This window comes from Spermophilus citellus (assembly GCF_964194105.1).
Source record: "Spermophilus citellus genome assembly, chromosome: 8".
Lineage (NCBI taxonomy): Eukaryota > Metazoa > Chordata > Mammalia > Rodentia > Sciuridae > Spermophilus > Spermophilus citellus.
The window spans coordinates 1834952-1856129 of record NC_138189.1 but is presented as its reverse complement, the minus strand read 5'-3'; the positions used below and the strand labels follow the sequence as shown (position 1 = coordinate 1856129).

General features: G+C 44.9%; 1 protein-coding gene across 2 annotated transcripts in view; it reads right to left on the bottom strand.

The window, feature by feature from the left end:
* RNF4 (ring finger protein 4) overlaps positions 1 to 20508 on the bottom strand; it is a 33513-nt gene extending 13005 nt beyond the window's left edge. For both annotated transcript variants that reach the window (XM_081304209.1, XM_081304210.1), the window contains exons 1-4: positions 20373 to 20508; positions 7088 to 7250; positions 4135 to 4249; positions 2371 to 2464 (exon numbers count right to left, since the gene is read on the bottom strand). In XM_081304209.1, coding sequence (XP_081160335.1) covers positions 2371 to 2464; positions 4135 to 4249; positions 7088 to 7096 — 218 coding nt within the window. In that variant the 5' untranslated portion in view covers positions 7097 to 7250; positions 20373 to 20508. The remainder of the gene's footprint in view (positions 1 to 2370; positions 2465 to 4134; positions 4250 to 7087; positions 7251 to 20372) is intronic.
* Positions 20509 to 21178: the final 670 nt, after the last annotated feature.

The following is a 21178-nucleotide window of genomic DNA, read 5'->3' as shown; positions in this document are numbered from 1 at the left end:
GATCAAACCCGGGCCGCACGCATGCCAGGTGAGCGCGCTACCGCTTGAGCCACATCCCCAGCCCCATTAGTGTAGAATTTTTAACTTGGGAGTTCTTCTATAATTTCAGCATACACTATAAATAAATTTGCAATTTGGATTTACTAAAAATCAATAAGTGAAGAATGATTAGGAACAGAAGGGCCAGCCAGGCATGGTGGCACATAATTGTAATATCAGCAAGCAGGAGGGTTACAACTTCCAGGGCAGCTGGGCAATTTAGTGAAAGAGCTTAGGCTCTTTCTCAAAATAAAGAGTTGGGATGTAGGTCAGTGGTAGAGGCTCTTGGTTCAATTCCCAGAACCAGGAAAAAGAAAAGAAAAAGGAAAGGTGGGGTTGCAGAGCACAAAACAATTCTTTTACAGCTGGGACCAGGAGGTGGCATAAGAAAAACCTTTAGTTAAGAGGCCAGTAAGACAACACTGTCACCCTCTTCTCTACAGCCTGCCACTGGTCATCCAGTCACTCCCAGAACAGCTCCCCTCACTCCACTATGAAGGATTCCAGAAGCTTAACTGGGAGTGGGGATGGCCAGAGTAAGGAGCCCCGGGTAGCAAGAGCAGTCATCAAGCAAAACAAAGGTATAGCAGAGGAAATGAAATAGAAACCAACCAGTATCTTCTTGGGGACAGAATCCTAGCTCTCTCCTCAGGCCTGGGGGAGAATAGACCAGGCACACTGCAAGTGAACTTTTGGGTATTCAAGGAAACAAAAATAAATAAATAAAAATAAATTGAGGATATGGTTCAGCCTTCCAGTAAAAGCAGCAAGGCACTATAGCTTCAGGCAACATGCCAAATTATGCTCCTCCCCAAGAATCATCATTGAGGCTGAATATAGCCACATACCTCAGAAACCCACAGGTGGGAGAGGAGAGGGCCACTTGGAGCCACACCAGCTCCTGCTATCTCAGATAGATCTAGCACATCTCCACTGGCCCCACGTGTGAGCCAAAGCTCCTGGGATCTACCTTGCAGGATGCAGGGGTTATAACAACAGGACAGCCCAGTGGTACCAAGACCAAACTCTACATCTATAAAGGCAGCTCCCTACTCTCAGCCTTTTCTTTTCTGAAATCTTGAAGCTTCTTAGTGTGACTCAATTATAAAGTTTCACAAGTCAGGAAGCAATGCCTTGTGATATACCTGTTGTGATGGTATGGAATCAGCCACCCAGGATATTTCTCAAACCAGTGGGCCCCAGAGCCAAGGGAAATCTGTTACTAGCACTCCACACCTAGATCACACAGCACTCATGGGCAGTACTTTCCACACACCTGCTCAATGTGCTGCTGCTTCCACTCTACAAATTGTAGTCTTTTTTTTTTTAATAAGATGAAAATACCCACATTTTCTTTTTTTTTAAATATTTATTTATTTATTAGTTATTGGCGGACACAACATCTTTGTTTGTATGTGGTGCTGGAGAATCGAACCCGGGCCGCACGCATGCCAGGCGAGCGCACTACCGCTTGAGCCACATCCCCAGCCCTACAAATTGTAGTCTTGGCACACAATATCAGAGGCCTTAGTGACATGCTGGAGAAAAGCAAATCTGCCCTTAGGATGCTGGACAGTGGGCTGACCAGACCCCCACGCAGGTGTGTACCAGGGACAAGTCTACCAGAACTAATTTCTAAAGTCTTCTGACCAAACCTGGCCTCTCTCTGTACATGTGGGATATGCACATTCTCTGCCAGTCTGTAACGATGCTGTGGGAACAGGGCACAGCTGGCCTCACAGGCTCCACCCCCAGAGTCAGGACAGAGTCAAGGCTTCAGGTGGTCAGGCAGGACACTTACTTCCCCTGTGGCCTTGTTAACTGGCAACTGCTTCTGAAACTTGAGATATTTCCCAGTGACAGTGCAGAGCTCACACTGACTAGGTACCACACTAGATTCCAGGAACTTGAATATGGGATTCTTTTAGTTTCACAATCCTCTACTGACATGAGCAAGAATATCCCCATTTTATGGATGAAGCAAATAAGGCCAAGCAACATATACAAGGTCACAAAGCTGGGGTAAACTGTGGAATGAGGGACTGAAGACATGTGGGACCTTGAGATTCTCCCCAAATGGCTTCTGTGTCCAGCTGTGGCAAGGTTAAGGGCCACACAACCCTACCAAATTTTTTTTTTCAGTGCCAGGGATCACAAACGCTAGGCAGGTGCTCTACTACTGAGCTATAGTTTCTACCCACAGCCATGTTCCAGAGGAAACAAAGCCATAACAGATGATTTTCCTCAAGTAGTTTTCCTTCTGGGGCCCAGTCACTGAATGTAACCAAGGTCTTCAGGTGCCAGTGCAGGCCAAGAAATGGCCAATCTCACTCCCAAACACTTACCACAATAGAGTCATTGTGAGTCAGGTCCACCACCACAGGCTCTAAAGATTCACAGGTGAGGTCCACGATTTCGTCTCCAGCTTCAAAACAAAGCATTTCAACAGGTTTTAGGAGGAAAGAAAGGCTGTAAACCACCCCCCCCAGCCCAATTAATATGGTCACGAACATGGCATTGGCTTATACTGATCTAAAATATTCCTTTCCTACACAAAGCGCCAATTCCTTTCTGTAATAACAGCCAAAAAATATCCTTCCAGCATTTTGCCAAGTGGGGTGTCACCCGCCTGCCATGCCTAGTAAAGCTTCAGCTAAGGAGATGCTTCTCTCTTCACTCCTCCTAAGCTGGGCGGAGAACATGCCAAACTGGATTGGGCCAGCTGTGCAGCTTGCCTTCTGACCCCTAGCACATATGGGGGATGTGTGTATGGTGTACAGAAGTAAGTAGGAAGGAGACGAACCCAATAGCAGTTACTAGCAGTTATATTTAGCAGGTAGGAACAAGGGGCAGAGTACCCCCTCCATTTATACAAAAAAAAAAAAAAAAAGAGAGAGAGAGAGAGAGAGAGAGAGAGAGAGAGAGAGAGAGAGACAACCATTTGTTTCCAATTACCATCAGCAATAAAGAGTTCGAGGTAAAGATTTTATTCCCTGGGGCTGGGGCTGTGGCTCAGCGGTAGAGCGCTCGCCTGGGATCAATACTCAGAACCACATTAAAAAAAAAAAAAAAAAAAAAAAAAAAAGATTTTATTCCCCACACCAGTATTGGTGATGAATCCAGGGGAGTTTTACCACTGAGATACACCTGCAGCCCTTTATGTTGAAATAGGATTTTTGCTAAGTTGCCAAGGCTGGCCTTAAACTTGCCTCAGACTTCTAAATAGTTGGGATTCCAGGTGTGCACTGCTGGGCCTGGCATAAGGTTAAGACTCCTGCCAGGCAAAGTGGCGCACACCTGTAATCCCAGTGGCTTGAGAGGCTGAGGAAGGAGGATCAAAAGTTCAAAGCCAGCCTCAACGACTTTGTGAAGCTCTAAGCAACTCAGTGAGACTCTGCCTCTCTACACATGAAAAAGGGCTAGGGATGTGCTTGTCTAGCATATGTGCTTGTCTAGCATATATGGGGTTCAGTCCTTAACACCACTTAAAAAAGTTTCACAAAAATAAAATATAATGTAATACCATCACAAATAGGTATGATGTGTTATAGATAGACAAAGTAATCTGTACAAAAAGATCTCATTCTTTTTCTTTCTTTTAGTTATACATGGACACAATATCTTTATTTTGTTTATTTATTTTTATGTGATGCTGAGGATCAAACCCAGAGTCTTACACGTGCAAGCAAGCGCTCTACCGCTGAGCCACAACCCCAGCCCCTTTCTTTTTTTTCTTTTTTAGTGGAGATTGAACCCAGGGTGCTTTACCACTGAACTATACCTCCAGCCCTTTTTGTTTTTATTTTGAGACAGGGTCTGGCTAAGTTGCTGAGGCTGACTTTGAACTTGTGGTCCTCTGCCATCACTAACAGGATATTCTAACAACTAATTCTCATCTAGTGCTCTCTGTCAGTGTCCCAAGTTCTATGGAACTGACTGATTCTGTGGGTGAAGTCTGTTTCAGGCACTAGCGTCATCCCCGAAGGCTGGCAGGAGCAGTGCTGGGTGCCGACCAGATGCATCCCATGTGCTCCTATACCACACCATGCCTTCTCTACCCCAGCACACCATGCCGTGGGATGCCTGGCAACTTACCAGTTTCCACGAGTTCTATGGGTTCTGCTTCCAAGGAAATCTCAGGGGTGGAGGCTGCCTCCCGAGTTCGCTTCTGGGCTTGTCTAGAATTTACAGTTCCACCACGACGCTTTCTCTAAGGGTATCAAGGGGGAAAAACAAATAGTCCCATGAGTGCTAGACAGACAAGAAGAATAGAAGTCAACACAGGGATGGGTCAATTTAGGAGTGTGTAGATGTGAGGTTGGAGTGGATTTTAAAACTTAGGATTTGAGAATACTGACTGCCTACGGAGAGGAGTCATCCAAAACATGAGTAGAATTTTTTTTTCTCTTTGTAGTGGATAGGTAAACACTCTATCACTGAGCTATATACACCCCAAGTTCCTTGTTTTCTTAGCATAAAAAACTTGTTTCCAGAGTTTCACTTCTTTCTTTTGGCAGTGCTGGCTATTGAACCTAGGGCCTGGCAAGTGCTAGGCAACAAAGAATTCTACACTTTAGCTGCATGCCCCCCTCCCTGCCCTTTCAGTTTGTATCCACTGTGGAAAGCTAGACTTTCTTTGGAAATATGACTTCTAACCCAGGCACTCTGTTGCCTACCAGCACAGACATTTCCCACCTTCCTTCACTGTATTGGGCTGTAGTTTCTGACCCAGCTGGCCTCAAAGGACAATCTGAGAAAACAACCTCCTACAGTCTTCTTCGGCTTCAGGGGACAGACCTCCTTCAGAGACTGTCACTGTTTATCCCACCCCACACCACTCTAGCCAGTCTTTGCTCCACAGGCTCAAATCCCCTCTACCCTGTTGTGCTTCTCACTGCCACAGGGCCTGCTGTCCTTCATACTGAGCCATCTGGGGCACTTTTTCACTACTAAGTCTGAAGTTCCTCACCAGTCCTAGCTTTGCAGAGCTGCTGTGAGGACTAAATGACATGAGAACGGTATGATCTCAATCCTGTATGCCTTTCCAGAGGAATTCAACCTCAGAAAATTCAAGGAGGACCTTATATTAAAGCTGAGATATGCACAAGACCCAAGAATATCCATCACCCAACCCAACCCATGACAGCAGAGATAAACCTGATTCTATTTGTGTTTTAGCAGATGGTTTAACACCTTCCTTCAGATGTGCAGCACAGGGCCATCCCCACCATCCCCAGGCAAGCCCAGAGCAGTTCAAATTCCCAATAGTGGCTCTGTGTCTCAAGAAAGATGCCTTTCCCACTGCAGTTGAACTCTACTGCCCAGCAGGTCACATGAGCTGTCCTCACAGTCTCCTTCTTCTGAAGTACCATGTATTTCCCATCTCACCCACCCAGCTACCTATACAAAAGCAGCCATGGACAAACTGGCTGCTCATGGCCCCTCCATGCCTTTAACCTGGGCTCTATCCCAGCGTGGTGTGCACTCCCCCCCTTCTTCACCTGACCAACTCCTTCAGTTTTCAAAAACCCATCCTCTACTTCCTCCTAGGCTGGCTGGCTGATTCTCTCTCCTCCACCTCAACTTAGAGCAGGGTTGAGTTGAGGGGTTTGTTATCTCAGGGCAAGCTCAGTACTCCTGGAGCATTTGTGGAGACACATACCCCTCTCTGACCTCCCATTAGTCCTGGTTAAGAATGTACCAGCTGAACTAGTAAAAGCTCAGAGCTTTTGGTGAAAACGAACCATCCAATCAACTACAGAAGTTACTCACACTGTAACTTAACCAATGTCTTCACAAGACCTCATAAAGGCCATATTGCTTTGCTTTGTCCTCCCCGTCTGGACAGAGATATGGCCTCAGATGTAAGGCTTAGAATGTCTATTTCCTTATAGGTAGGCTAGGACAGCAGTCTACAGATAAAGGACCAAGGTGGGAAGTCACTCACCCTTTACAGGGGTAGGGGGGTGGGCCTAGAGACTCAGGAAGGGTAGGCTGGGCTTGTTAGAAAGGCATGGAAGGCAAAGACCTAAAGGGCTAGATTACCCGAACAGACCTCATGTCACCGGTTCACTGAAGGAGCTGTCTGTTTAGCCTCACCCTACTCCTAACCACCCTTTAGCTTTACAATGCCATCCGCAGCACCTCTGGGGTCTGGAAAGAGATGATGAGGCTGTTTCACATCTGGTTTATCCCTAAGGAAGTCAGTGCATCTCAGAAAACAGTTCAGAATTTAGATAACATGAGCAACCTTGAGGCAGCTTTGTCAGCAGGAAGTAAGCAAGGGGACTTTCACAGGCAAACTTCTATTGTGCTCAAGGGACTCCAGGTGACACCTGGGTTATGCTGAACCAGAGCTGCCTCGGGGGTGCGATGAAAGTCTACACAGTAGTTACAATGACTGATCGACACAGGCCAGTGTACGTAAGAAAACTTCCACTTGATTATTACTGTCAGGTTCATGTTGAACACAAAGAAACAATGTAGAAGGAAAAATAGAAAACTGGGTTGCAAATAACCAAAACACCACAAAGGGCCTTAATATTTCTAGGACACAACTGCCAAGAAGGTTTGATGTTTCAGGCAGGCATGGTGGCATAATCTGTCATCCCAACTACTCACTGGAAGGTGGAGGCAGGAGGATTACACATTCAAGGCCAGCCTGGGCAATGTGGTGAGACCCTGTCTCAAAATAAAATTCAAAAAGTTTTTAAAAAGGTATGTTGTTTGGGCTTGGGTTGTGGCTCAGCAGTAGAGCATTTGTCTAGTATGCACCAGGCCCTGGGTTCGATCCTCAGCACTAAAAAAAAAAAAAAAAAAAAGTATATTTGAATCTTAAGCCATTCCTCCTCAGCCTTCTGTTCTGGGGGCACCATCCCAACACCTGGAACTCAGCTGAAGATGGGCCTGTTGGTGCAGCTAAGGGAAGGACCCAGCACATACTCCATGAAGATCCAGGATCACCCAGAACAGTTCTCTCTGCAATGTGCCACAAAGGATAAGGAAGTTGCTTAGTTTGAAAATAAAATCATGAGCTGGTGAAACTTACTGTACTCATTATGATCCTTGGCTCCAACCTACAGAAAGGGAAGTGATCTCTACCCAGGTTTGCAGCAAAGCAGAATATTCAACCTCTCATGCCTGCTGGTTACTCATCTTCTGGCTTAAAAGAATTTGGAGCCAGGCAGATTTCAGTATCTTCGAGTCCTGTCCTGAAAAACAAAGATATCAACTTGATAAATGCTGCTACCTACACTGTTGATTACAAAGTTCAGTTTACTATTTCACCAGTCCTTCCTGTCACAAAGTGTTCTGCTGAACACTTTATGCAGTTTATGTCACTAATCCCATATTCATTTTCAGAAGTAAGAATTCTTGCTGAAAATGGCATACCTGACCTCAAAGCTGCAATCAGAGCCATTATGCCATCTCTCTCTCTCTCTCTCTCTCTCTCTCTGTGTGTGTGCGTGTGTATGTGTGTGTGTTGGGGACTGAACCCAGGGCCTCATGTGCTCTCATACTGAACTATACCCCCGAGCACATCCTGCCCTTTTTGTCTGTGCAACCCTAACAAAAGCACTGTGTTATTTCCTGGGGGAAAAAATGAGCCAGGAATGACATACCTGACTTCAGCAACCAGGAGGGACAAAGCTTCCAAGGCCAAGAAAAGTCCTGAGCCTTGGGTTCTTTCTATAATCTCACTGTCCACCCTACAGATGAGCTGAGGATACAAAAGGTCATCCATCTTGCTCCCAACCCCCCTTAGGCTCCACAAGACTACTCAGAATATACGACAGTCCCAGATCCTCCATAATTCCTAGGTTCTAATGCACATATTATTTATGTTTCTGGTCCCAAGAATAGCTTACATCTATGACACAAGATTTCCCCCTCCCATTTGTCCACCTCAGTGATGTGTCTCCAAAATTAAAAAGAATCCAACACAAATGTCTTCCCAGAGAAGAAGGGAGAGATGCCTACTGAGCAATGGGGAATGAGGGGATGCACATACCTTGGCTACTCCATAAGCCTCTTGCCTCTCACTGCATTGATATTTAGATTTTCAAATATTGCTGTTGAAGATGCATCTTGTGTCTGGCCTTGCCTGCATGCCAATCACCACTCTCAGAAACCAGTCTCCGGTATCCTTACAGGCCCAGCTAGACCACTGGCTTCCCTGGGAGCTTCATAGCTCCACAATAATTCATTCCAAGTCTAGTTTTTCTCTTTCAGGGATGGTGGGCAGAGTCAGAGGACAATGAAGCTGGAAGACTAGCCTTTGAAAGACCTACCCAAGGGCTGAATTTTACTAGGAAGTCAAATGGGGAGAGGGTATTCCCCGCAGAACAAGATAGAAGGAGATCATGGGGAAGATACCTCATCAACCAAAGGGTTCTGGACTACACAGGGGACAAAAGCCCTCAGGTAATAAAACAAGCAACACCTGAAAATTACAGGTTACTTTCCCACGCAAGGCACTATGCTAAGGACTGCCTCATCCTGAGCACTACACTTACCACCCAGTAAGAAAGCAGGCTCAGTAATGGTCACTCTCTTACACAGAGGCAACTAAGTAAGGATGATCAAGAGGGAATTAAGGGGCTGGGGTTGTGGCTCAGTGGTAGAGTGCTCGCCTAGTAAGTGTGAGGCCCTGGGTTTGATCCTCAGCACCACATAAAAATAAATAAATAGAGGGGCTGGGGATGTGGCTCAAGCGGTAGTGCGCTTGCCTGGCATGCGTGCGGCCCGGGTTCGATCCTCAGCACCACATACAAACAAAGATGTTGTGTCCGCCGAAAACTAAATAAATATTAAAATTCTCTCTCTCTCAAAAATAAATAAATAAATAAATAAAATAGAGGTATTGTGTCCAACTACAACTAAAAAATAAAATATTTAAAAAGAGGGAGATAATTTGCCCAAAGTCCACACTAGTAAACACCAGAATCCACGCAATTATATACTACCTTAGTGCCAAATTAGAGATGTCCTAGAAACAATTAGAAATATGGAAATTTATTATTATTTCTACTTATTTATTTAGCGCTGGGAACTGAACGCAGGGTGCTTTACCACTGAGCTACTCCCCCATTCTCAGCCCCTTGTGCATGGTAGACCAGCATCCTACCTTCAGCCCCTCCCAGCCCTTTTTATTTGTATTTTGAGACAGGGTCTTGCCAAACTGCCCAGGCTTGCCTTGAACTTGGGATCCTACTGCCTTAATCTCCCGAGTCTCTGGGATTACAGGTATATTCCCCTTAGACTGGCTGGAACATGGGAATTTAGTATGTCTAAAAAGGAACTCTTGCTTCTTCCTTCCTCTATTATACCTGGTTCTCCACCAACTTTCCTTCATCTCAGCACAAGGGCCCACCATTCTTTAGTACAGAGGCAACTCTAAAGACACTCACTATGTCCTCATCTGATAGGGCTTTGTCCACTGTGTACCTACCTCCCCTATCTTATACATGGAGGTTCTCATGTTTATTAAAGGGGTTGAAAATGGGTAACTGATAGTGCCCTTGTCGCTAAGAAAAGATCTGGGGTAGAGCAGTAGCTGTTTCTAACTGGGAATGATCAGGAAGGCTAAATGCCAGAATTCCTAAAGCTGTGAGGGTGGGAGAGAAACACTCATGTCAGGGTACTCTGCAACAGAGTGACACCATAGACCTAAATGAGAGAAGGCAGAAAGGAAAGAGTTGCTGAGGGTAGCTTTAATGTTAGCAACGCTGGATATGAGAAATTCTGGTGGAATGGTCCAAAGATGGATAGAAAAACTCAAATGGTAGAACTGGGGTCAGAGATTTCAGAACATGTGAATGTCTAGGGAGGGAGGGAGGTAGAGAAAGAAGAGCCTGAAAGAGAATTAAAAAGCCAGAAACAAGGTAGGAGAACGTGGATATCCATTTAGACAAAACCCAGCATTTGTAGAGCTAGGGATGTAGCTCAGTGGTAGAGCGCTTACCTGGCACTCACAGGCCCTAGTTTTGACCCATCATTGCAGACTAAGCAACCAACAACCTACTCTGTATGAGTTTCAAGGAGGAAAAAAGCAATGAACACCTTGGAAGATGCACAGGGTGGGGGGTGGTGTCTAAAAGAAAGCTAGTGAGCTTAATACAGGATGTTGAACACTGGGGAGCAAGCCAGATGAAAGCAAGAGCAAAGAGGTCATGTTCCAAGACCAAATTGTACTAAAGATCAAACAGGAAGGCCAGAGGAGGCCATATGGCATTTGAGGCCTACAGTGAGGAGCAAGTCAAGGAATTAAGTAGGTGGGTGGGGTGATTAGAGGGAGGAAGGATGCCCCAGAAGGATGCAGTGCGGGAAAACTGAAGACAGCAAAGGTTGACAGTGTTCAAATCATAACAACCCTCATAAACCACACACGCATGCTAGCGACAATGAATAAAGATCTTCATTTAGAGACTGTGTCACCTGTGTGCTGAGAGGGCAGATGGAAGATTGAACGAATCAGAATGTAGACCAGGGAGGAGACTCAGGAACCAGAGTAGAAGAAAGTGGCATGGCTCAGAGGCAGTAGCAGAGTGCAGGAGAGAGAAATGGGACTACTAGATGGCAACCAGGAGAGCTCTCGGGCTTTCTATGTTCTGACAGATTTTCTTTTTTTTTTTTTCAGAGTAGAAATTAGAATTTATTAAAGGACAGCAGAAAAGACTTCTCCCGGAGGAAGAAGGGGACCCAAGAGGTGGAATCCCAGATTTTCATTTTTTTCAACACAGCAATCATGGTCACTTACAATGATGCCCTCCCCACACTCTAGGAGAAACATGACATATAACCATATGCATATTCATCATGTATATTTGTTGACTGTATAGCCATCATGTGTACAGCAGTATGACCTGCATAAAGGCTAGAAACAGACTGTAAGGCAAGCAGAAAACAGGAAATGTTAGACTGGAACCAGATTCTACTAGTAAATCTCATACTACTATATTCCCAAGAGCAAAGAAAGGAAGTCAGGGAAAGGGTCTGGGGTAGGGGCACAACAGAAACAGAATAAAGCACAATCAGATGTTCTCACAAGAAGCTCTAGGTCTAGCCCAGTCCTGCAACAGGAACAGAGCCCTCAAACCATGCCAGAGCAGCAGCATCTGAATCATCTACTGAAAATCCGAACCATAATTCCCCTGTTCTAGCTCTATCCACACTAGCCAAGTGACTCCTTGTTCATTTCCCATGTGGGGGGTGAGGGGTGGGGGAAGGAGCCCAGGTACCAGGTCATTCCTTCTGTGTAACAATCATAAAGCAGTTCCACTGTGAACTCATAAGGGGTTATCTGGATACAAGGCCTAAGTCTCCTTTGAGTTTGGACAAGCTGATTAGGGTAAGTTCTTTTTGATGGTGTTGTAAAAGCCGAGAGGTCAAATCCTACAGAACACCATTAAGGAAATCCTGACAAATCAGTGACTGACTGGGTATTGGCTGGTTCCAACTGCCTGGCTCATGTCTTCCTTTTATAAGCCACAAACTTCTGATCATTTCCATTTTAACTCTCTCTAGATGGATTTTTTTTTAGTTGCAGATGGACACAATATCTTTATTTTTTTTGTGGTGCTGAGGATCGAACCCAGTTCCCCACACGTGAGGGAGGCACTTTACCGCTGAGCTATAGCCCCAGCCCTCTCCATGGAATTTCAAAAGCAGAATTATAGAACATATGTTAAAGAGAAAGAATACTATAAAGACTGCATGGCTCGATTGCTTTTGTAAACAGTGTCAGAAATTCAGCTATCAGCAAAGTCCAGTCTCCTATGCACTATATGTGAACATTAAAACTGCCAATAACTTTCAAAGCTTCTTAAATGGAACTCTGATGCCCCTGTCACACCAATAACCACATCTTAGTATTCAAGAAAAATACAAGCTTCTTGATTGTTAGACTAAGGACCCCCTTGCAAATACCAAAATCCACCTGTGCTCAGGCAGTATTTGCAATATAACCTACATACACATTCCCACATACCTCAAATTATCTCTGTTGCTTATAATACAACGTGAATACTATATTAGTAGTAGTTTCAGTGGCCTGGTGCAGTGGTACACATCTGTAATCCTAGTGACCTGGAAGGGAGAGGCAGGGGGATCATAAGTTCCAGGCCAGCCTCAGCAACTTAGTGAGACCCTGTCTCAAAAAACAAAAAAGGGGGCTGGGGTTGTGGCTCAGTGGTAGAGCGCTTGCCTAGCGCGGGCAAGGCCCTGGGTTCGATTCTCAGCATCACATAAAAAAAATAAAGGTAGTGACAACTACAACTAAAAAGTAACTATTAAAAAAAAAAATAAAAGGGGCTGGGGATGTGGCTCAAGCGGTGGCATGCTCGCCTGGCATGCGTGCGGCCCGGGTTCGATCCTCAGCACCACATACAAACAAAGATGTTGTGCCCGCTGAAAACTAAAAAATAAATATTAAAAAACATTCTCTCTCTCTCTTTAAAAAAAATAAAATTAAAATAAAACACGTAAAAAAAATAAAAATAAAAAGGGCTGGGGATGTTGCCCAGTGGTAAAGCACCCCTGGGTTCAGTCCCTGGCACCACAATAAATAAAAATAAAAATCAGGGTCAGATGTTTAAGTTAGAGATGAAAAAAAAAAAAGGAAAAGATAAAGAGGAAATCCCATGAAAATAAAAAGGAGACCAGCAGAGTAGAGGAAGACAACCAGTGGGAGGGAGGAGGTAAGGGAAAGGGAGATACCGGGGACAAAACTGACCAAATTTAATTGTTATGCTGTATACACGAACAAGAATGTAACAACGAATCCCACTATTACCTATAATTATAATGTGCCAACAAAATATATTTAAGATACATAGTTTAAAATATATATATTTGTACATACAAATAAGAAAAATGGCAAGATTAAAAAAAATGGTATACATTCAGCATAAACATTCCCAAACCCCTTATTTTTTGTAGTGCTAGGGATCCAAACCCAGGGCCTAACCCATGGTGAGCTCTAGGCTGAGCTATATTCCCACCCTCCCAGGTATTTCAATTCAATTGGTTTAATATAGAGATGCAGATTCCATGAATATAAAGGGCTGTCTATATAAGATTAAAAAACACACACACACACACACATAAACAACAACAACAAAAACACACCCACCATGGTGTTAAGGGCCTTGAACACTGGTCTCTCTTGAGCCAGCTGCTGGGATTATATGCATGCAATACTGCTCCTAGCTCTCCTGAGATTTTTGCAGGGATAAGATGAATGAATTTGGTCAAAGCAAATAGTACACTATGCTTGGAGAATGAGGCATGTTCATTATACTGGGTAATCAGGTCTTCCATGAATTTATGTCATGAGCCTGATCAAGCCCCATCAGCAATCAGGCCACAGCTCAAATCCCCAGAGGTCTAAAAGGAGCACCAAAGCCACAGACCTTCACATGTTTTGGCCAATGTGGCCTGTGCTCTGGAGCTAGGAGAAAGAGTAACATGATGAAGGAACCCTAAAGATCCACTTCTTCAGAGCTCAAAATGGCCTCAGGTGTGGGAGCTCATCAACAACCTCCCATCTTTCCCCAGAGCCCAAGGTCACTTGACCTTGCCACAAAACTCACAAGAGGTGGGAGTGTTGCCTGCCCCAGTGCTGAAGGCACCAAGCAAGAAAAGGCCAGCTAGGAAGCTTAGCTGCCTCTATGTATCTTGAGTTTGAGGTCATTTGGACTGGAAGTGAGAAGACATATGGAGTGGTGTGGGTAGTGGTCAGAAGCTTCCAAATCCAATTCTTAAACCCAGATTAGCGGAAAGCAGCTAAGCAGTGTCCCATAGTGGGAATTCCCTCAAGAGTGCACCAGAGGCGGACTGATCTAAATGGAACTGCCCCCATTGGGGCTGGGGATGTGGCTCAAGCGGTAGCGCGCTGGCCTGGCATGCGTGCGGCCTGGGTTCGATCCTCAGCACCACATACAAACAAAGATGTTGTGTCTGCCGAAAACTAGAAAATAAATATTAAAAAATAAATAAATAAATAAATGGAACTGCCCCAGAGCTCCTCAGCACAGGCCATCCCTCCGACTGTCAGTCAGATTCATATGGAGGCTAGCTAATGAATACATATATGCTGTCACTTATGGGCTAGCCAAACCCAGTTCTAGGGACATTAATCTTGAGCTATGACAGAAGTTCTAACCCAGACCCTCTTCAATTAAAGGGCTATGAATAGCAAAAACAACAACAACAACAACAACAACAAAACCCAAACTATACTTATTTGCTGATAACATCATTCTATATTTAGAAGACCCAAAAAACTTAGCCAGAAAGCTTCTAGAACTCAAAGTCAGCAAAGTAGCAGGGTATAAAACTAGCACCCATACATCAATTGCATGCCTATACACCAATGACAATCAGCTGAAAGAGAAATCAGGAAAACTATACCATTCACAATAGCCTCAAAATAAAAACAAAAACAAAAACCTTGGGTTCTAAAAAGTGAAAGACCTTTACAATGAAAACTACAGAACACTAAAAAAAGAAATTGAAGATGACCTCAGAAAATGGAAAGATCTCCTATGTTCTTGGATAGGCAGAATTAACAGTCAAAATGGCCATAGTACCAAAAAACACTATACAGATTTAATGCAATTCCTATTAAAATTCCAATGACGTTCTTCATAGAAATAGGAAAAGCAGCCATGAAATTCATTTGGAAAAATAAGAGGCCCAGAATAGCCAAAGCCATCCTTACCAAGAAAAGTGTTACAGGAGGCATCACAATACCAGGCCTTAAATTATACTACAGAGCTATAGTAACAAAAATGGTGTGTATTAGCACAAAAACAAATATTAAGACCAACAGAACAGAAGATATGGAGACACGCTCACATAAATACAGTCATACTAGATAAAGGCGCCATAAACATACATTGGAGAATGGGGCTGGGGATGTGGCTCAAGCGGTAGCGCGCTCGCCTGGCATGCGTGCGGCCCGGGTTCGATCCTCAGCACCACATACCAACAAAGATGTTGTGTCCGCCGAGAACTAAAAAATAAATTTTCTCTCTCTCTCTCTCCTCTCTCACTCTCTTAAAAAAAAAATACATTGGAGAAAATAGCCTCTTTAGGAAAAATGGAAATCATATGTAGAACAAAATTGAACCCCTATCTCTCACCCTGCACAAAACTCAAAGTGGATCAAGGATCTAGGCATTAGACCAGAGACTCTGCACCTAATAGGAAAACTTAACACCCAAAAAACAAATAACCCAATCAATAAATGGACAAAGGAACCGAACAAGCACTTCACAGAAGAAATACTAACGGTCAAAAAATATATGAAAAAATGTTGAACATCTCTAGCAATTAGAGAAATGCAAATTAAAACTACACTGAAAATAAAAATACTGCATCTGTCTATAACTAAAAAATATTAAAATTCCATCTCACTCCAGTCAGAATGGCAATTATCAAGAATATAAGTAACAATAAATGCTGGCAAGTGAGTGGGGGGAAAGGTTCACTTATACATTACTGATGGGACTGTAAATTGGTACAACCATACTAGAAAGCAGTATGGAGACTCCTCAGAAAACTAGCAATGAAACCATTTGACCCCAGTTTTACCACTGCTTGGTTTATACTCACAGGACTTGAAATCAGCATATTACAGTGACACAGCTCAATTCACAATACCTAAGCTATAGAACTAACCTAGGTGCCCTTCAGCAGATTAATGGATAAAGAAAATGAGGCATATATACACAACAGACTATTGTGGTATACAAAGATAGAATATTGGGGCTGGTGTTGTGGTTCAGTGGTAGAGTGCTCGCCTAGCATACATGAGGCACTGGGTTCCATCCTCAGCACCACATAAATGTAAAATGAAGATACTGTGTCCACCTAAAACTTAATATTTTTTTAAAAAGGATGGAATTGGAAAATATCACGCTAAATGAAATAAGTCAGTCCCAAAAAACCAGAGGCCAAATGTTCTCTCTGATATGTGGATGCTAACCCACAAGGGAGGGTGGGGAGGGAAAGAACAGAAGTCCACTGGATTGGACAAAAGGGAATGAAGGGAAGGGAACAGGGAGGGGAATAGAAAAGACAGCAGATAGGGGCTGGGGATGTGGCTCAAGCAGTGATGCACTCGCCTGGCATGCTGGGTTCGATCCTCAGCATCACATAAAGATAACATAAAGATGTTGTGTCCGCCCAAAACTGAAAAATAAATATTAAAAAATTCTCTCTAAAAAAAAAAAGAGAATTAATTAGACATAACTTTCCTATCCTTGTATATGAATATACAACCAAAGTTAGGTCCACATCATGTACAACCCCAAGAACAGAATTAAAATAAACCATAATCTATATCTGTGCAACATGTCAAAATAAACTCGGTCAAAATAAAATGGTGACTGGGATTGTAGCTCAGTGGTAGATCACTTGCCTTGCATACATGAGGCACTGGGTTTGAATCTCAGCACCACATTAAAAATAAACAAAGATATTGGGTCCATCTACAACTAAAAAAAATTTTTTAAAAATTACATTCTACGGTCATGTGTATCTAAAAGGAACAAAAAAGAAGGAAAGCAAGTCAATGGTGATTGGCCCCTAGGGTAAACAAAGAGCATAAGAAAGAACATTAAATGGGCCTGAGGAAGTTAACTTTCACAAGAAAACTCAAAAGTCATCAGGTTCCAAAAGATCTAATACTGCAAGGGCTCCCAAAGATCACAACTACTGCCCACAGAGTATGTCCTTCAGATCATAAAGCCACTCCTCACTCCCCACCTCTCACTGTCTGACTCCATTTGCAGTTATAGACATGTGTCCTTTTACCCCAGATACCCTGAATGTCAGGCACCTGTATTCTAGATCTTTCTTGTCAGAATGACATAATTTGATATAGTGGCAAGAAGGGTCCTGCCACTCCAGGGAATTTCTATCCACCCTCAAAGACTACCTCAAAAGTTACTTCTCTCTCTCTTCCCAGTCCTAATTTCCCTATTTCTTTTTCCATCCTCCCTTAATTCGACACACATTAACTCTAAATTTAATACTTACCAGGAGTTCCCTCAGCACTTGGCACAGAATCTAAATAAGATTTTTTCCCACTGAATTTATAACCAATTAAATTATCAAAATCATTAGATGCTTGAAAGAGATGGCACATAATTGGAAACAGGAAGGGTGTTGTGAGAGGAAAAAAAAATTTTTTTCAAAGATGGGGAAAATACAGCCTTATAGCCCAAGTAAAAATACAGTCACAGGGCTGGGGTTGTGGCTCAGAGGTAGAGTGCTTGCCTCCCAAGTGTGAGGCACTGGGTTCGATCTTCATCACTACCACCACCACCAAAAAAAAAAAAAAAAAAAAAAAAAAAAAAAAGCCACAGCCAGGTGCGGTGGTGCATGCCTATAATTCCAGCAGCTTGGGAGGCTAAAACAGGAGGACTGAGGCCCTCAACAACTCAGACCCTGTCTCTAAATAAATAAAAAATAGGGCTGAGGAGGTGGCTCAGAGTTCAATCCCAGGTACCAAAAACATATACAGTCACCATCAAGAAACAAAAGGAGACTTAAACACAGATATCATTAAGAGAGATTAGGAGAAAATACCTCTACCTGAGACATCTTTAACTTGTAAGAGTAAGAAACCAGAACAGACATCAACAAGGTGCTGAGAAAGGAGGCAAATTTTAATAAAGGTTACAAAGAAAACTGCCATGCCAAACAGCAACAGAAAAGAGATGAAGCAGGTAGGGAACACCCAGGCCCTAAAATTACCTCCTGAAATGGGAGGAGGGGGAAACTCAGGAACAGCAAATAGATTCTTTGAGAATACAATGTAGGCATTGAGAATCAACTTTCTGAAAATATAGCACATGGACTAATTACTTTTGTGCACATTTTTAAAAAAATTGTTTTAGTTGTAGTTGGACATAATACCTTTGGTTTTATTTATTTTTATGTGGTGCTGAGGATCAAACCCAGGGCCTCCCACATGCTAAGAAGCGCTTTACCCCTGAGCCACAACCCCAGCCCTTGTGCACATATTTTTTTTTTTTTTTTTTACCGAGTAGCATCTCAAATCTTTTCCAGACATTGGTAGGGTTCAGACTACAGGCCATATATATGGGCTTTGCTAACAAACTTTTTTTTTTTTTTTGTGGTGCTAGGATCGAAGCCAGGCCTTATGCATGTGAGGCAAACACTCTACCAATGAAGCTATATCTCCAGCCCTTGCTAACAAGTGAAAGCTGGAGTAGGGTCACATGCCTGTAATACCATCCACTCAGGAAGCTGAAGCAGGATAGCAAGTTCAAGACCAGCCTCAGCAATTTAGCAAGGCCCTAAGCAACTTAGTGAGATCCTGTCTCAAATAAATGAAAAGGGCTGGGGATGTGGCTCAGTGGCAAAATACCCCTGGATTCAATCCCCAGTATAAAAACCAAATAAACAAACCTAGTGAAGAACTTCCACAGTGACAGTCACCCCAAATTCTGTCTTTCTAACTGGTCCCAAGACCTTTATTTATTTATTTATTATTATTATTTTTAAAGGCAAAAATCTTGTTACACTGTCCAGGCTGGCCTCTAACTCCTGGGCTCAAGTGATTCTCCAGCTTTAGCCTCCCATGTACCTGGGATTGCAGGCCTGCACAACTGTTCCTGGCTACAAAACCACGTGTCTTGTCCAGCTTCAGTAGTAATTTTTTTTTAAGTATATTTCTACCTGTATTACTTCCCAGTTTAAAACTCAACCCAACCATGCAGGCAACAGAAGATAAATTCCTCTTTGCCATAGAACAAACTATCACACTAGACACTTTTCACATCTGATTCTTGCTTGCCTTCCCAATTCCACGTCTTGCCACACTTCTTGTCACACTTCTTGTATCATCTATATTTCACCTGCAAGAACTTCCATTTCCTACACTCTCAGCTTCAGAAAGACTGTCACTAGACCTATGTTGTTCACTGCTGTACTCCAAGCAGAAAGCTCTGCACACAAAAGACCTCAAAATAGTGCTAACTCAGAGCATTAATGCATGAATTCTCAAAGAGCGTAAAAAACCCTTATTTTATGTATAAAGCACAAATATACACACAGTAGGTAAAAACACCTACAGTATGTCACATTGAAATCTCACAGGTGTGAATAGGAAAACTGAAACCACTCCTTTCAGGGATAATAATTTAAGAAAAAGTGGATAAAGACTATATTAAAGCAACATTTTGGAATCAATGTTGGAAGCTCAAGTTCAAATACAAAGCCAACAGCAGCAATAGTCTTTCCACTCACATGTCCCCATTTCATCTCAAAATCATGTAAAATTGTACCCAAGGTCTCTCCATACATTAAAAAAAAAAAAAAAATCGTGAAAAATCAAAGTCAATACTATGAGGAACCAGACCCAGTCTACTGCCAAGCAGCTGGCTGTGTGACCTTGGGCAGATCATCTCACCTTTCTGGGCCTCAGTCTCCCCAACCACTTGATGAGACCCTAGGTCTGGCTCCGGAACCTGATGCAGAACCAGAACGAAATGAAAACTGAACGTCTGTGGGCACCGACTAGGATTAAGACAAAAACTGAAACACCCACAAAACTGCTCGCCCTAACTCTGTCCTCTTCCCTCCTCCTTCAAAGGGTCCAACGGTGAACAAGGGACGCTCACGGGGAATAGCGTTTCGGGTCTTAAAATCTGACTTTCATACACCCGTGGGCAGGCGCGCCAGGGAGGGGACGGGCCGAGGCGCGCACGGGGGCGCAGGCCTCACAGTCGCACGCTCTTCCGACCACCGGCGGGCCGGGAAGCGCTCCCGGAGGCTGAGGACCTCCTCTCCGGGGCACCCTCGGGGCCCACAGAGGCCCCGCCATGCGCCCGGGTCAAGTCGCAGGCCCACGACGGCGGGCGGCAGCGCGAGCACACAAAGGAAGCGTCATCATCGCCAAACAAAAACCTCGCCCAGGTTTCCCCGCGAACAGCCGGCCCGCCCGCCCGCCTCTCCGATTGACCTTGGCGCGTCCCTCCCCTCCCCAAGCCTCAGTTTCCCTTCCTAGGTTCCGGACGAAGCTCCGCGGTCGGCCTGCCGGGCCGAGACGATCCCCAGACCAAAGCTCCCAACTTCCGACGCCCGCGCTGGGCCGGCTCGGGGACTCACGCGGACGACTGGGCGGGGCGTGCGGAGCTGGCCCGAGGCCCCGGAGAGGTCGGCCCGGGCTGTGGGGCCCGAGCGGGGCCGAGGCACGCAGGGCGGGCGCCGACGCCTCTGCAGGCCGCAAAGCCGCCTGAGCCCCGCATGTGCCCGGCCCTGACGTGCCACTCCCTACCCGCGAAGCCTAGACTTACCCAGGGTTCGGCTGGTCCGGCAGGCGCCGCGGCCAACACACTAGCGTGAGGAAGAATCTTCGCAAGCCGATAAGGAGACCCTCTCAAGCAGGACTCCGCCGACTCAAAGCAATCCACTTCCGCTCCTCAGGCGTAGGCCCCGCCCCCCAAAGTCCCCATTGGTCACCCCCGCCCCTACTACCGCGGTCTACCGGTTAAGGAGGTGTATTTTCAATTCTATTGGATGAGAAAACCATCTATTACCGCTTTGAACGGCGCCTCCTTCCGGCCCCACCCACGCTTGCGCGCCCAAGGTCCCAGTTCCCGCGAGAGTGTCGCCGGCGCCGCTACGCCCGCAAGGCCTCCTGGGAGTTGTGTCGGAGGCGCCAACTGCGTTGTTGCGCCTTAGAGGCGGGGCGCTGTCTCCAGAGCGAGCGGGCTCGGATTCTTCTGCTTCCTGGCTTACCTGCTGTTGTGTCCCTGGTGGGACCCGGCCGATAACGTGGACTGGAGTTTAGTCCCCGCCAGCCAATTCACGCACCTGTCTGGGCCTCTTTCCTCGCCTGTTAACTAGACCTTTGTAACAAATGCCCCCGCGGCCCAAGGTCTGCGACCCTCTACTGAAACCGGGCTTGAATCTGTCGTGCCAGGCCCTGAGTGTGTTGTTCCCGGCTCTTCCAGACTGGAGGAAGAGTCCCGGGGAAGAACAGCTCGTCCCGTCCGCTGGAGCCAGAGGATCTTCGGCTTGGACGTCGGAGAGGGCTGCCCAGAGGAGGCGACCCCTAGCCGAGGACTGAAGGACGAGGAGGGAAAGGGAGAGCGTTCCA